General features: G+C 48.3%; 1 protein-coding gene across 2 annotated transcripts in view; it reads right to left on the bottom strand.

The window, feature by feature from the left end:
* LOC122543053 (anthrax toxin receptor 1-like) overlaps positions 1-14,837 on the bottom strand; it is a 143,971-nt gene that overhangs the window by 64,195 nt on the left and 64,939 nt on the right. For both annotated transcript variants that reach the window (XM_043681251.2, XM_043681250.2), the window contains exons 11-12: positions 10,179-10,248; positions 4,590-4,668 (exon numbers count right to left, since the gene is read on the bottom strand). In XM_043681251.2, the coding sequence (XP_043537186.1) occupies positions 4,590-4,668; positions 10,179-10,248 (149 nt within the window). The remainder of the gene's footprint in view (positions 1-4,589; positions 4,669-10,178; positions 10,249-14,837) is intronic.

Genomic DNA, 14,837 nt, shown 5'->3' with positions numbered 1-14,837 from the left:
GCAGTTACCCTATCAATCCCCTTCACAATCCTGGGTGTGACAATGAGATCACCTTCCATCCTTCCTCACCTCAGTGAGTAGAGTCCCAACCTGTTTGCCTTTGCCAAGAAGTGAATCCCTCCATCCCAGGGAGCATCTGTGTCAACATTCTGGGAACTGCCTCCAGTGAAACAATATCTTTTGTTAAATAAGGGGGACCAAAACTGCCCACAGTACTCCACATGTGGTCTCCCCAGCACCTTGTACACTTGCAATACGACCTCTACTCTTAAACTGCTTGAACTGCCTTGAAGTGCGGGCGAACCCTTCCTGATTCCCTGCTGCCCCTGTGTGCTAGCTTTCCGTGTTTGATGCACAATTCCACCCCCAACCGCACCCCCCCCAACCCCCAAGTCCCTTTGTACTGTAGCTTTCTGCAGGTTTTGCCCATTTCAATAATACTGTTCTTTTGTTCTCCCTTCCAAACTGAAGAACATCACATTTTCCCACACTGTACTCCATTTGCTTACTCTTGGCCATCTTCCATAACCTCATGAACTACAATGACCCCAGAACGAGGACAAGAGAAACAGAATGAGCCGAATTTGATGTGAGCAGTAGGTTGGTTCTTGGACACTAGGAGAGAGGGTAGTGCTACAGTCTCTGAGCCGGTGTGTTAACAGGAGATCCCAGGGTGCTTTCTCCTGCTCTTTCAGGACAACGCTGGGTGATGCCGACTGGCTCCTGGAAAGACTGACTTACTCCACTGTTGTATAGACCTCAACTATTTTTAAACCCAATGACACAGAATCTCACTTGGCACTGAATGCTTCAGGTCTGGTTGGAGATAAACTGTTTAATCTGCTGTTTAGCAAAACACAAGTTTCTCAAAAATGACTAATCACCCACAGAGCCTTTGAATCTAGCTGAGTTGACAAGGGCAGCTGTGGGGGGTGGAAGCAGGACGGGGAGAAGAGGAGAAGGCTGGCTCCTGTTTTTTTTTTGAAGAGACACTGATTTGAGGGACTGTTTCTGAGAATTTGCAGTGTATTAGGAGGGGAGGGGCAGCATGAACATTGCAATGATTGGAACCCAGATGGTTGTTTTCCTAAGGCGACAGTGAATGATTGCACAAAGTAGACTGCTCGTGCCTTCAGAAGGAACTCTGAAAACAACATTTCTCTTGGACATGTTGCTTTCGGGAAATTGCATGAACTCTCCGGTCAAACAGTCGCACTGCTCCATCAGGGGGTCAGAGATTCATCGAGGTGTTGAGCTAGGATAAAGGCCCACCAATTAAAACCAGCTTCCTCATGAGTCTGATTCCATTACCTAGCCCTTGGACTATCACCTGACCATCACAGGTTCACAATACTTCCTCGATGGGATGGGGTTTCTGCCTCTCTCGCCCTGACAGGCAGTCAACGCCAGATTCCCCACCATACTCTGTGTGAAAAAGATTTCCCTCACATCCCCTCGAAACCTCCTGCCCCTTCCCATCAATCTCCACTCCCAGACACTGATCTCTCCACCTTCTTCCTGCCTCCCCTGTTTACCCCCTTCATCATTTTTCCCATCTCAAACATGTCCCCTCTCCATCTCCGCTGTTCCAGGGTAAACAACCCCAGTCTGTCCAATTTCTCTTCATCAGGGAAACTCTCAGCACCAGGTAACATCCTGGTAAATCTCTGTCTGCATGTTCTCCAGTGTTATCACATTCCCTGCTGTAATGTGGATTCCACAACTGTACACAGCACTCGAGTTGTGGCAGAACCAACAGTTTATACTGTTCCAGCATTAACCCCCTGCTCTTAAACCCTACACCTCAGTGTCCCAACTGCCTCTTTAACCACTTCATTGACCTGTCCTGAGGTGAGACTGGTGGAGATGCACACCAAGGTCCCTCTGCTCCTCAGTGTTTCCCTGGGTCATATGTTTATCCTGTATTCCATTGTCTTAATGCCTGAACCTTAACCCTCACCCTAATCCTTGTCTGCTGCATCACCTGATATGTATTCAGATTGAATTCCATTTGCCACTGATCAGTCCATCTGACCAGTCTCAGGCTGCCCTCCTCAATGTTTACCACCTCACCAATTATCATCCAACTGTTGACCCTACTACATTCAAGTAAAACCACAAACAGCACAGACTCCCAGTCACAAAAACAACCCTTGACAATCACCTTCTGCTTCCACTACCATTCTGGGTCCCATGAGGCAAATTTCTTGGGATCCCATTTTGCTGTCAGTCTCCCATGCAGGACCCAATCAAAAGCCTTGCTGCAGTCCAAGCTGACTATGTTGAAAGCGTTGCCCTCACTGATGTACCTGGTCAGACATGAGCTGCCCTTAACAAAAGCATGGTTAATCCCTGCCTCTCCAAACGCACATTAATTCTGGCACGCAGAATTCCTTCGAATAGCTTCCCCAGTGCTGAGGTCCAACTGACTGGTGGGTCATTTCCTGGTTTATCATAGAGGCACGGAGATGTATAGCATGGAAACAGACCATTCAGTCCAGCTGGTTCATGCCGACCAGATATCCTAAATTAATCTCGTCCCATTTGCCAGCACTTGGCCCATATCCCTCCAAACCCTTCCTATTCATATACCCACCCAAATGCCTTTTAAATGTTGCAATTGTACCAGCCTCCACCACTTCCTCTGGCAGCTCATTCCATACACGTACCACCCTCTGCGTGAAAACATTGCCCCTTAGGTCTCTTTTAAATCCTTCCCCCCCCCACCTTAAACTTATGCCCTTTCCTCCATTCATGATAAAGGGTCCCACATTGGCTGTCCTCCAGCCCTGAGCTGCTCCTCATGTGGCCAGGGAGGAATTGAAAATATTTGCAAGCATCCCTTCTGTCGCCTCCCTTGACTCACTCAAGGCCCCAGGATACCTTTCCTCTGGCCCTGTTCGTTTCACTACTTCTCAGTCTTGATGTGCAGGAGCCGGGTGGACAAAGTTAAAAATTACATGACACCGGGTTGTAGTCCAACGGGTCAGGTGCATTAGCCAGAGGGGAATGGGGTCTGTGTGGGTTACTCTTCAGAGGGTTGGTGTGGACTTGTTGGGCCGAAGGGCCTGTTCCACACTGTAGGGAATCTAGTCTAATCTAATTTTGGTTTGTTATTTACAGTAAAAGCTTGGAATGCAAGAATTTGCCTTTCACTTATTTCCATTGGTTGCTGGGCCATGCATGCCTTCCTGAAAATTGTCAGTGTCCCTGGGGATTGTAACAGAAGGAAGCAGCTGTTCCTTCAATCAGCCAAACACAAACACGTTCGAATAATTGCATCCTGCAATATTGCAAGAGCAAAGTCATAGAGGTCATTCCTTTCTCTATTGTGGCCTTGTTAGACACAAAGAAAGAGCAGACATTGTTTGGGAAGAAGCAGAAGGGACAAACTTGTAACCTTATCTCACTAATTTCCCAGAATAGTAAGGCACTGTTTCCCCATGATCCAGAAATGATAAATAAATCTGACATCAAGAAATGACAAAGTTGATCCTGTGCCTCAGACGGATAATATATTTTCATTTGAGAATTTGGAGTTTTAATGCAAAGGCAGAGGGATTTTTGTTTCAGGTCTGTGAAGTGAAGCTGTTTTTCATTCAGAATTCAGAAAGTCATTGGGAATAGTCATCTAAAGATATAATTTCTGAGAAATATATGACACAATTCAGCACCTCATGGGATACCTTTGGTGTTCACTGGTAATATGTTATAATGCTGAGTTTATGACAGAAAAAAAAGCAGCAGATCAGAGATCACTAGGTTATGAGAATCAAGTTTTCAGTTCAGTAGAAGGGTTGAGGTCTCAAAGCTGTGAGAGTTTGTGCAGAACTCTTCAGATCATCAGAACGGAAAGTGGGTTTAGTCCAGCAGAGCTGGGAAAAAAAAAACTGATAAAACTATCTCAGCAGCGATGAAGTGGGAAGATTCTGCAAGAGAAGAAATTAAACAGTTGTGAACAGAATGATATTTCTCTGGGTTTGAGTATCTGTCAAGGATAATGCTAGGAAAAGGGTTGAAACTTTGTTTTGCTGCTTTGGTTCAGATCTTTTCAAATGGATGTACATATAGTCAGTAGCTGTCAAGCTGAAAAAGCACAGCAGGTCAGACAGCATCCGAGGAGCAGGAAAGTCGATGTTTTGGGACAAAACGTTGGATACACACACAGCTTTTTTAATGCTTCATGGGGTAAACCTGTGCACGTGTTAAAGAACACTGGCAGGCACATGTGAATATTTTTGGTGACAAACAATTATGGTAACAGAATGCAAGAACCAAACACTGTCTCGCCAAGGTTAGCTCTGCGATCTGACTTGTCCACTACTTGCTTGAGCTGGGATCATAACAATCTCAGGGAATTCTTTAATGTTGTGTGGGATTTAAGAGGGGAGAAGCTGTTATTTCGGAGGATGGGGGATTTAAAATAGAAGGTTTGGGCTAGGTTAACGTCAATTCACAGATTTGTTGGGTCAAATAGCCCTTGCTTCTAAGTATCGTGAGACTGAGAGATCAGATGAGGAAGAGAAAAATCCCATGACTTTATCTCCCCAGATTGTAAAGTGTTGATAGGTTAGGGTGGTTTTACTCACACAGTGGACTGTTGTGATGGTGACAAAACTGGAGATGAAACTCAGACCCTCATTCATGCTGACCTGCAGGAAGACCACTCTGTAAGAAGACAGACAATTTTCACATTAAACTCTCACCATGGACCAAGAAGGAAAACAAACTGCTGAGGAAATGAAAGTGTTCTTGGAATTAGACAGATCACTTTGAAAGCACCCGCAGTTTTTGACACGCAATGAGTTGCTGTAATTATTGCAGACAAAGTAGGGACATAAAGAATTGAAACTGGATGGAGACCAGTCCTGGATGCCTTTGCACATTTGATGATAATGGCAATTCAGAGGGAACCTCAGATTGTGACAATGAATGATGACACTGCTACCTCCAAGGCACTGAAGAGCTGAATGACTGAACTCCAGCTTTAAGGGAAAAACCATCCCACAGGGTCATCATCTGGCTTTGAGCTGTGCACAGACCAAGACAGTCATTTTTTTCCTATGTTTTCCAGCACCTTTCAGTCCCAACAAATCATGGTGGGAGTGCTGACTCAGATAAATGTGGAAGAGCACTTCACTCTATCATTGGCATGTTTGATCGTGGAAGGGTTGAAAATATCATTCACTTCTCAACTGTTTAAGCTCTTCACACACACACAGACATGTGTGTGCACACGCGCGCGCACACACACACAGACATGTGTGTGCACACACACGCGCACACACACACAGCTGCTCTAGGGTAACACTGTGGAAACCACAATCCCTCTGTTCCCCTCCACCTTGTGTCTCAATTCTCTGAAGGGGTTCAGGATGGTTTACGTACAGAGTAACAGATAGATAGGGGAGTGGGGAGTGACAGACTGGAATCTAATCCAGGGATTCGGGATGGTTTCTCTGTAGAATAACAGATTCCTGGGAGTGACTTTCAGACCGGAATCTAATCGAGGAGATTCGGGTGATATTGGCAGCACGGTGGCACAGTGGTTAGCACTGCTGCCTCACAGCGCCAGAGACCTGGGTTCAATTCCCACCTCAGGCGACTGACTGTGTGGAGTTTGCACATTCTCCCCGTGTCTGCGTGGGTTTCCTCCGGGTGCTCCGGTTTCCTCCCACAGTCCAAAGATGTGCAGGTCAGGTGAATTGGCCATGCTAAATTGCCTGTAGTGTTAGGTAAGGGGTAAATGTAGGGGTATGGGTGGGTTGCGCTTCGGCGGGTCGGTGTGGACTTGTTGGGCTGAAGGGCCTGTTTCCACACTGTAAGTAATCTAATCATATATAGAGAGAGTAATGGATTCCTGGGAATGAGTTACAGACGACAACCTAATCGAGGTGTTCAGGTTGGTTCATTTATAGAATAGCAGCTACCCAAGAGTGAATTACAGACTGGAATCTCATCAGGATGGTTTCTGTACAGAATAATAGCGACCTGAGAGTGAGTTTAGAGAGTGGAGTGTAACCCAGCATTTATGACACAGTAACCGAATCCATAGTCATCAACTTGCCAGTGAATTCCTGTGTGATAAGGTCTGTGCAATTGGAGCAGACAGTTTCAAATTGATGGAATGTTTTTTGAACAAATTGAGGTCAAATGTTCTTGGCTCTCCCTTGAGCACTGACTGCAATTTCAAATGAAGGCCAGTGGAATGGGTGAGAAATTTGACAGGAGCTTGTGATGGAGGCAAGCACACTGTGAGGGGAAGGGGTCAGTTTCCTTTCTAAGTGCTACTCCTCCATCACCCTGGTGTAACCCAGCAGCAGCCTGATTCTATCATTGCGTGGACTGGTTAACCTCATTGACTCCAGCGAGTGCAGTCCTGACACTCCCTCCCAGACTCCTGAGGTTTGTTCAGTCTGTGGCACCCACGCCTGGCCTGCATGTGACTCCAGACCCACACTGATGTGGTCAACTCTCCACTGGCCTCTGGGACAATCATGGAAGGACAACATAAACGCCACCCACCCCGCACCCCCCCCCCCCCAATCTCCCCATGTCTCCCATGACCAAATAATGAAGAGATTCACTCGGGGCAGATTGACTTCCTTGGCAGATCTCTGAGGAAATTTCCAGACCCTGCTTCCTCAGGATGAAGAACATCTGAAAGTGAAAACCCTTCACTTGAAGAGGCTTTGATGGAGGAGAAAAAAAAAATTGGATCAAGAAGAGGCTTTTCCTTTCCCTTAGTTTCCCAGGCAGTGACCAGCCATCTCTGTGGGACTATACAATTTTCCTCTCCCAGCTGCCAGCTGTTCCGATTTAACTTCAGAAAGAAAAAAACCTCCTGGTAGTCCATCACCAACCCTGCTCGCTCTTTGGGTTATACTGAAGCAGACCAAGGTGCCTTGCTCAATACAAAACAAACAAATCAAAACCAGCTTGGCATCAAACTTCCTCACTCACTCAGATCCCGGAAAACCATCTCTCCAACCTGAACTCCAGGTTCTGTAAATCCACTCCAATGCAATGCACCTTTGAAGTTCCAACCTGGCTCCAGTTCAATGGAAATAGCATGGAAATATGGGAAAAGTTAAATCCCTGCCAAATCTGAACCTGGAAACATACACACACAGTTCAGACACTCTCTCTCTCTCACATTCACAGGCACGCACGGACGGACACACACACACACACAGACACACAGACACACACAGACACACAGACACACAGACACACAGACACACACACACACACACAGACACACACACACAGACACAGACAGACACACACACACACACACACAGACACACACACACACACAGACACACACACACAGACAGACACAGACACAGACACACACACACAGACACACACACAGACACACACACACACAGACACAGACAGACAGACACACACACACACACACACACACACACACAGACACACACACACAGACACACACACAGACACACACACACACACACAGACACACACACACACACAGACACAGACACACACACACAGACACACACACACACACACAGACACAGACACAGACACAGACAGACACACACACACAGACACACACACACACACACACAGACACAGACAGACACACACACACACACAGACACACACACACACAGCCATCTGTTGGGCTGGTCTGGCACTGAAACCTGCCTGCCCACCATTCCTTGGTGTTGGCAATGAGCCACTGACTGGACCAGCCACTACAGTATATGGGTCAGTGTAAGCAGCACTGCCCAGCTTTGGTTTCACTTCACAATCTTGGCCTGAAAGGAAAAGGAAAGGGGTGGGCCTGTCCAAGATGGAGGCTGCTGTCTGGTTTCCCCCCAACCCTAACCCCCAATCCCCCATCCTCATGTCTCTGACATCCCCAGGCACTGCCTGAATCCCCAGGGCTTCACTTGGTTGGTAGGCTGTAGTTCTCAGCCTGGGCTCCTGCCCCACAGTCCGAACAATACCCAGTTCTCCAGCACTGGCATGTTGCTCCCCCTCACAACCACTCCAGAGCGAGGTGTGAGGCGGGAGAGGGGTGCGAGGGTCAGACCCCCACGGTCAAGTCAAACCCAACCCTGGAGAGCTGACCCATCGCTATCTATCCAGGATCACCTTTGACACCAGCCCTTTGGGGATATGTGTGTGTGTGTCTGTGTGTGTGTCTGTGCGTGTGTGTGTCTGTGTGTGTGTCTGTGTGTGTGTGTGTGTATGCATGTTGGGCGGGTTGTTCCAGTGGTATCAGTAGACGTTGGGCAGGGAGTGGGCACGGAGAACAGAGAAGCCTTTGGATGGACTCAGGGCGAGTGTGGAGAGGGGAGAGAGTGGGCTGTCGGATGTGGATAATGAGGGATGAAGCAAGACATTCCCTGGTCAATGCGATTTGAGTCAGGCATTTCTCTCTTCCCTCTCGGGAGCTGGTCATCGCTGGCAGGGTTAGTGTTTGCTGAGCATCACCATGTTTTTTAATTCATTCATGGGGCAAGGACATTCTGACCATGGCCAACCCCTCATTGTCCAGAGGACAGTTGAGAGTTAAACGCATTGCTATGGGTCTGGAGTCACATGTAGGCCAGACCAGGTAAGGATGGCAGATTTCCTTCCTGAAAGGACATGACAAGGATTCATGGTCGTCATCATTTTCTTTAATTCCAGATTTACATTGAATTCAAATTGCACTGCCTGCTGGAGCAGGATTCAAACCCAGCTACCCCCCCACCCCTCCCCAGAACATGACTTCGGGCTCCGGATTAACAGTCCCATGACAGTACCACTAGGCCATCCCCTCCCCTGTTTGCCCTTGAATGGAGTGAAAGGGGCATTCACGAGTTAACCACGTGAGCCTGGAATCACACAGATGTGCAACAGTTTCCCTTCCCTCACGGGCACTTTGAGGTTCCTCGGAATAACCAAGGGAAGGTTCAAGGTCATGATGAGCGACCCCTGGCATTTATTTCCAAACTTCCTTCACTTCCTTGTGACATGAGAGTCCTCTGCCTACTGACTGAGAGGTGTGTGGTGGGAAGGCTGCGTTAACCTGCTGTCTCTCAGTGTTGACATCTTGGCGTTGTACCTTGCTGGGGAACCCATTGCCAACAGGTTTGGACAGAGCCATCCTTTATCTCCCAGTGCTTTGAACTGATTAGCTTTTCTTACCAATCTCTTCCCCCGACTCCCCAACTCCTACTGAGGTGGTAGAGTCCAACGCTTCAGGAACAGAATCTGAAAGACAAGTCCCAGTCCAATGGGTGAACTGAGAGGTTCCAGGCTGAGAGTCCTCCCCCCTCCATTACTGAGGGAGCGTGACACTCAGTCAGACAGTCCTGAACTGAAGCCCCCTGCTTTGTACCCAGGAAGGGGGTTGGGGCATGAAAGATCTGTCGGTGTTAATTTGAAGGAGAGCACGGGAACTCTTTCTCCCCTCCCCCACCCCCGCCCCTTCACCAGGCAGCTCTGCCATAATCTGGTGGTGTGATCCTTGGGTCATGTGTGTTTGTGGGAGCTTGCTGTACACTACTTCCTGGCATGTAGCTCACACACCAACAGTGACATTAAAAGTCGCTTTGGGCTTGTTTGGTGGTTGCACTGGGAGATTTTCCCATGTCACCATGCGTGGATCGCTGAGGGATTGGGTTTCCAAGTTAACATTGGTATTACGGTTGAGGGGTTCTCTGGAAATGCTCTCCTTGGGGGCTGTTTGTGGCCTTGTTTATTTCAGGCCTTATAGCCCAGGGAGTTTAGAGCACAGAGACCTGGACTGTATACTGCCTTGTGTCACCGGCATCTGGCAGCTGCTCGGTTTCCAAGGCTGTATCACTCCACTATTTAGTTTGGAGCTCCACTTTGGCATCAGCCCCATGCAAAACACAGCACGCTGCAAAATGTCTTCCTTCTCGTTGCTTTTGTTACCTTGATCTCTGCACCAAAGTGTAGCTTCATTGGAGGCAGACGATGCATGTCTTTGAGTCTCGCTCTCACGAGGACGGAAATTGAACGTTCAGACAGGAGGCTGTGACTTTGTGTCTGTGTTTGGCCGTGGTATTTTACTGAGAGACTGTGCTCCATTACAAAATGCTGTGCCTGACCAATGGTGCGCCAGCAGCCAAGCATGTGGGGGTGTGGGAACGGGAAGGGGAGGAAAATAGAGAATCTCAACGTACCCGTCAACTTCCTGTAGCACTGGAGCAGGACAGAGCAAGTAGGTGTCTTCCACCACCAAAGGCTTTTTAGCTGGAAGACACAGAGAGAGAGAGAGAGGGGAAAAAAAACAGACGCAATTGAGCCCCTTTCAGAAATTCACACACACTCTCTTGCTGTTACACAGGCCAAAAGTTACCTATTTGTGAAAACATTCTCGTCCATCTCCTGAAGCTCCCCAATGAGACTGCTCATGCTTTTGCTGCTCCCCATGAGAGCTCTCTTGTACAGAAAGGCACTCTCCACCCTCCTGTAGTTCTTCACTGCAATGCTAACTCAGACCAGAACACCCAGGAGTAGCAGGAAGCCATTCAGCCCCTCAGGTCTGCTCTGCCGTTCAATGAGATCACGGCTGGACTGATTGCCTTTTCGCCATCAACCTGCTGAGTGAGAGAATCTTCCTGCGTTTACTGCCTCCCGTTTGATTTAACTCGCAGAATCTCATTACTCACGTCCTCATCAAAGCGATGCAATGTGTGTGCCCACCATCAATGCTGACAAATAACTGCAGCCACCAGTCCTTTACTCTGAATACTCAGGGTCAGTTCTGTCTGAAAGTAGTGCCCCCCCCTTATCTGCCTCCTTAGCTTCACCCCTCCCTACCTCAGTTATCGCCTTCAATCAGCCATCGTCTCTGCACTGCTCCAATTCTTGGCCTCTTAATGTGTACCTTTTCTGTTAACTGCCCCACCGTTAGACACTGAGCCTTGAGTTGCCTGGGTTCTAAGTTCCGAAATACTCTCCCTGAACCTCTGGGCTTGCCTTTTCTCTTTCTGAAGAATTAAAAACCCTCCCCCTTGATCAGGTTTCTCATCAACCCCTGAGCCGTATCTCTTCACCCATCTCGGGGTCAGAGTCTGGCGTGTTAGATTCCTGCAATGCACCTTTAGATATTTGACTCTGCTTCAGTCACCAGTTAAATGCAAATTCACATTGAAGGTTGCCCTTCTGATTGCGATGTCATTGCAAAGACGGTACCCTTCCCCTCCGACAATCCTTTTTCTCTTTCCTGCTGCACATGCAACTCCTGAGTTTGCCCTGGGAGCTTGCGAGAGCCAGGAATTCTCTGTGGTCCTTTCCCGGATGGATCCAGGACCCTTTGGAGATGGAATGGAGGTGAAGACAGCCACCTTTGTGAGTGTGTTCCCCATTTCAGAGGGCTCATACCAAAGTGCTACCTGGTACAGCTTCCTCTGTTAGCAACGGTAAGGCTGAACAGTGATGTCCAACAGTGCAGTCTGTTCCCAGAGGGTCACAGCTAATGGGGCTTAGATACTGGCCCTTTCTCACCTTCTGGGAGCCAGGTTTGAATTTGGCCAAAATGAAGACCTGAAAGATGGCTGTCTCTCCCTGCCTGGGGTGGGAGAGGTGGCTGGGGGGGCGGGGGGGTCCCCATGTTAATTAAAGTTTCAATCCGCCACTCCCACTGAACAAGGCATCAGATTCCGGCTGGTGGCTGCAAGGTGACTCATCGGAGTAGTGTAAAACTACTTGACTGAGCTGGGACCACAGGAGGCTGGTGAAAGGGTGTGGGCCAGAGTCCCCATGTCAGCTTGCATCTCTCGGAGCAAGAGGGAAAAGTCAGCACGAAAGCAGTCGAGGGTAGTTGCTCATCTGAAAATGCCATCCACTCACCCATGCCTCATTGTCATTCTTTAATGATGCCTCTGCCTCCTGTCATCTGCTGAACAGAGTGTCATCAGCAGGCAGCGAGATAGCTCGACAGAGGTCAGTGTCCTGTCAGCCTTTAGTTACGCATGGAGAGGGAAATGACATTGACCCAGCTCCCTCAGAGCCAGCTCTCAGAGTGACCTTCCTGTTTCTATCCGTCAGCCAGGGCTCCCTGATTGGACCAGGTTAATAGCCACAATTGGAGAACTCTGATTCTGTGAGGTGCTGTGAGCTGACTCCACACAGTATGACCCCTTAAATCTCACTGCTCTCTATTCTCCCTTTGGCTCTGCTCATTCAGGTAATATTCTGAGCTTCCTCACCATTCCAATGTGATTCTATTGGAAGGGGAAGCTTCTGGGAACAAGTGTTCCTTTCGCCTGCGGACTGAGGATGAGTTCATTTCATATTCCTCTCCGCACCTGGTCGCTGCACAATTTGGGCATTGACTCTTGAAGGTGGTTTGAAACGTTGCAGCCCCCTCTCCACCCTGCCGTCAGGTCCAACATTTCATTCCCCCCCCAGTTGACTTTTCAACTCAAAGGGGGAGAGGCAGCTCCCAACAGCCAAGGATGTCTCATCAGGGTGTGCGTTGGGCAAGGGATCCTCTCTAGGAATCTCAGTATTCGATCAAGACATGCCCCTTGGGAGTAATCAAACCATTACCCCTGAAGGTCTCACCACATTGTATAGATCTATGGAGATAATTATCACCCTGTATCTATCACCACCATCATTGTACCCAATATCAAACTCACCATCTCCACCAGCAAACTCACCACAGTCACCGGATGCATCACCCTATTGTCACAAAGTCAAGGCCTCCAAGTCCTTGATTTATTTTCAGCGGGGTCGGAAACCAGCCCAGGGGCCAAACCGGCTGAACTGGTCCAGGGATGAAAAGGGTATTGGGAGGCCTTTTCGTTTGTACGTTAACAAATGGGTGCTCAGGCCAAAACTTTGTTGTTTTTGTCAGTAACTTGTGTAGTCAAGGGGGAGTGGCCAGCTCTCCAGCTGATCCAATGAGTTCAGAGTTCGGAGTTAGTTTGGTTCAGCAGTGGCTGGTGTGAAGTCAGGCAGGTTTGAGACTGCACCTTCTCTCTCTCTCTCCTTCTTCACTTCAAACTTCAATCTGCTAGGCTGTGTTTCATTTTTACTCTGTGTTTAAGGGGTTTGCTTCTTGGGACTGTTGTGTATTTTTGGAACAGCATAATGAAGTCTAGTTTGGATAGACTGAGTTCTGTAGGGGTTCTTCATTCTCTGCTTTATGTTTCATTGTGGGATTTTGTGAATAAATTTCTGTCTGTCTGGCAGTCAACCTCGCTAACTTACTCCAGGTAATTTTCACTGTCCACCAACTGAAACGAATTGCAAAGTTATGGTCTGGGGCTGCCTGCTTAACAATGTTTTGAGTGGCCTGGCCTCATCCATAACACCTCATTTATAATCAACATCACTAAACATATCACCACAAAGACCCAGATAGCATCAAAATCACCACAGCCACCATATATATGATGTAATTCATCATCTCCATCATACATACATTTATGTCACCATACACATTGTCAGAACATCCACATATACAATGTACATCAACATAATCACTGAATATTTTGTCAAAATCCCCATTGACACGGCCACATCTTTCACCCAAATCACAATGTCAGGAGGTGGGAGGCTTCCCTGACAGCTCCCAGTGAACTTTACACAGCAACGTGATGCAGTCACAAGCTTCCACAACTCCAGCTTATACCCATGTCCCATGGCGGCTGAGGGGGTTAGACAGACATGATCAACAAGGTGGTAGTCAGTCACACAGGCACTTTCAATGTGGATGGAGGTGGAAAGGTTTAGAGAGGGAGCTCACGGCCCAGGCAAACAAACCCATGGCTGTGGATGATAGAGGAATGAGGGGGCACTCAGAAGGCCAGAAATGGAAGGATAGCAGAGCAAAAAGCTCCCTGGATAATACAGTGGAGGTCTTCGCCTGTGCTTCAACTGATGTTACTGTCTGACCACAGTAGAGTCAGGAAGAGTTGAGGGGGCGGTGTTGCGGGAATTGTTGGACAGGACAATGTCTGCGTGCAGCAGATAGGTGCAGGATGGGGGCAATGATCTCCCTGTTGTTGCTGGAACCTGTCCAGTTGGGTGCCCTTGGGAGGAAGTGGGGGGTGGGATGTTCTATCCCCTTTCATTCCCACCCCTTCCCCACCTCAGCCTTGATTGCTAGTCCTGCTTTATTTGGTCGCAAGCAAGAAAAGGGATCCATCACAAATTCTTCTCTCCTTCCCAACCATGATCTTGTCAAATCGAAGCTGCACCCAGCTAATGTGTTTCAAAGTGGGTTCAGCAGCAGCCCATACCACAGAGGCACTGTGGAATTTCAGGCATCGACAGGCAGGACCCTGTCATTTGGAGACGAAAAGCAATTTGCACCTGACATTGCTCTTTTAAAATGCAAGTCAACATGGAGGCAGCCAAACTCTGCCATAGCGACACTCTGACCAATCAGAACCTGCTCTGAGAATGAAGATTGACAGTTAACTGTCTCATAGTGCCAACGATGGCCCAACCAATCAGCACCCTCTTCTCATCCTGTGTGAAACGGTGTCTCTTTCTTCAATAAAGACCAAAAGAACTGTGGGTGCTGGAATTCAGGGACAACAACAGAAGTTGCCGGAAAAATCTCAGCAGGTCTGGCAGCATCCGTGTGGAGAGAAACCAGAGTTCACGTTTCCGCTCGAGTGAGTTGTGAGGAAGGATGACAGGACCCGAAACGTGAACTCTGATTTCTCTCCACATGGATGCTGACAGACCTGCTGAGATTTTTCCGGCAACTTCTGTTTGCATCCCTTGCTCCAAGTCTCGTTTTTGGTGTCCTATTTCTGCTGAGTGCATGACCGAAAGCTGGTCTCCCTTTGGCAAGGTTGAAGAGTTTGCAAAGCCAC

Source organism: Chiloscyllium plagiosum, unplaced genomic scaffold (assembly GCF_037043375.1).
Source record: "Chiloscyllium plagiosum isolate Xiang-an unplaced genomic scaffold, Cpla_swu_hap1 HiC_scaffold_48, whole genome shotgun sequence".
NCBI lineage: Eukaryota > Metazoa > Chordata > Chondrichthyes > Orectolobiformes > Hemiscylliidae > Chiloscyllium > Chiloscyllium plagiosum.
This window is presented reverse-complemented; position numbering and strand designations above follow the sequence as displayed.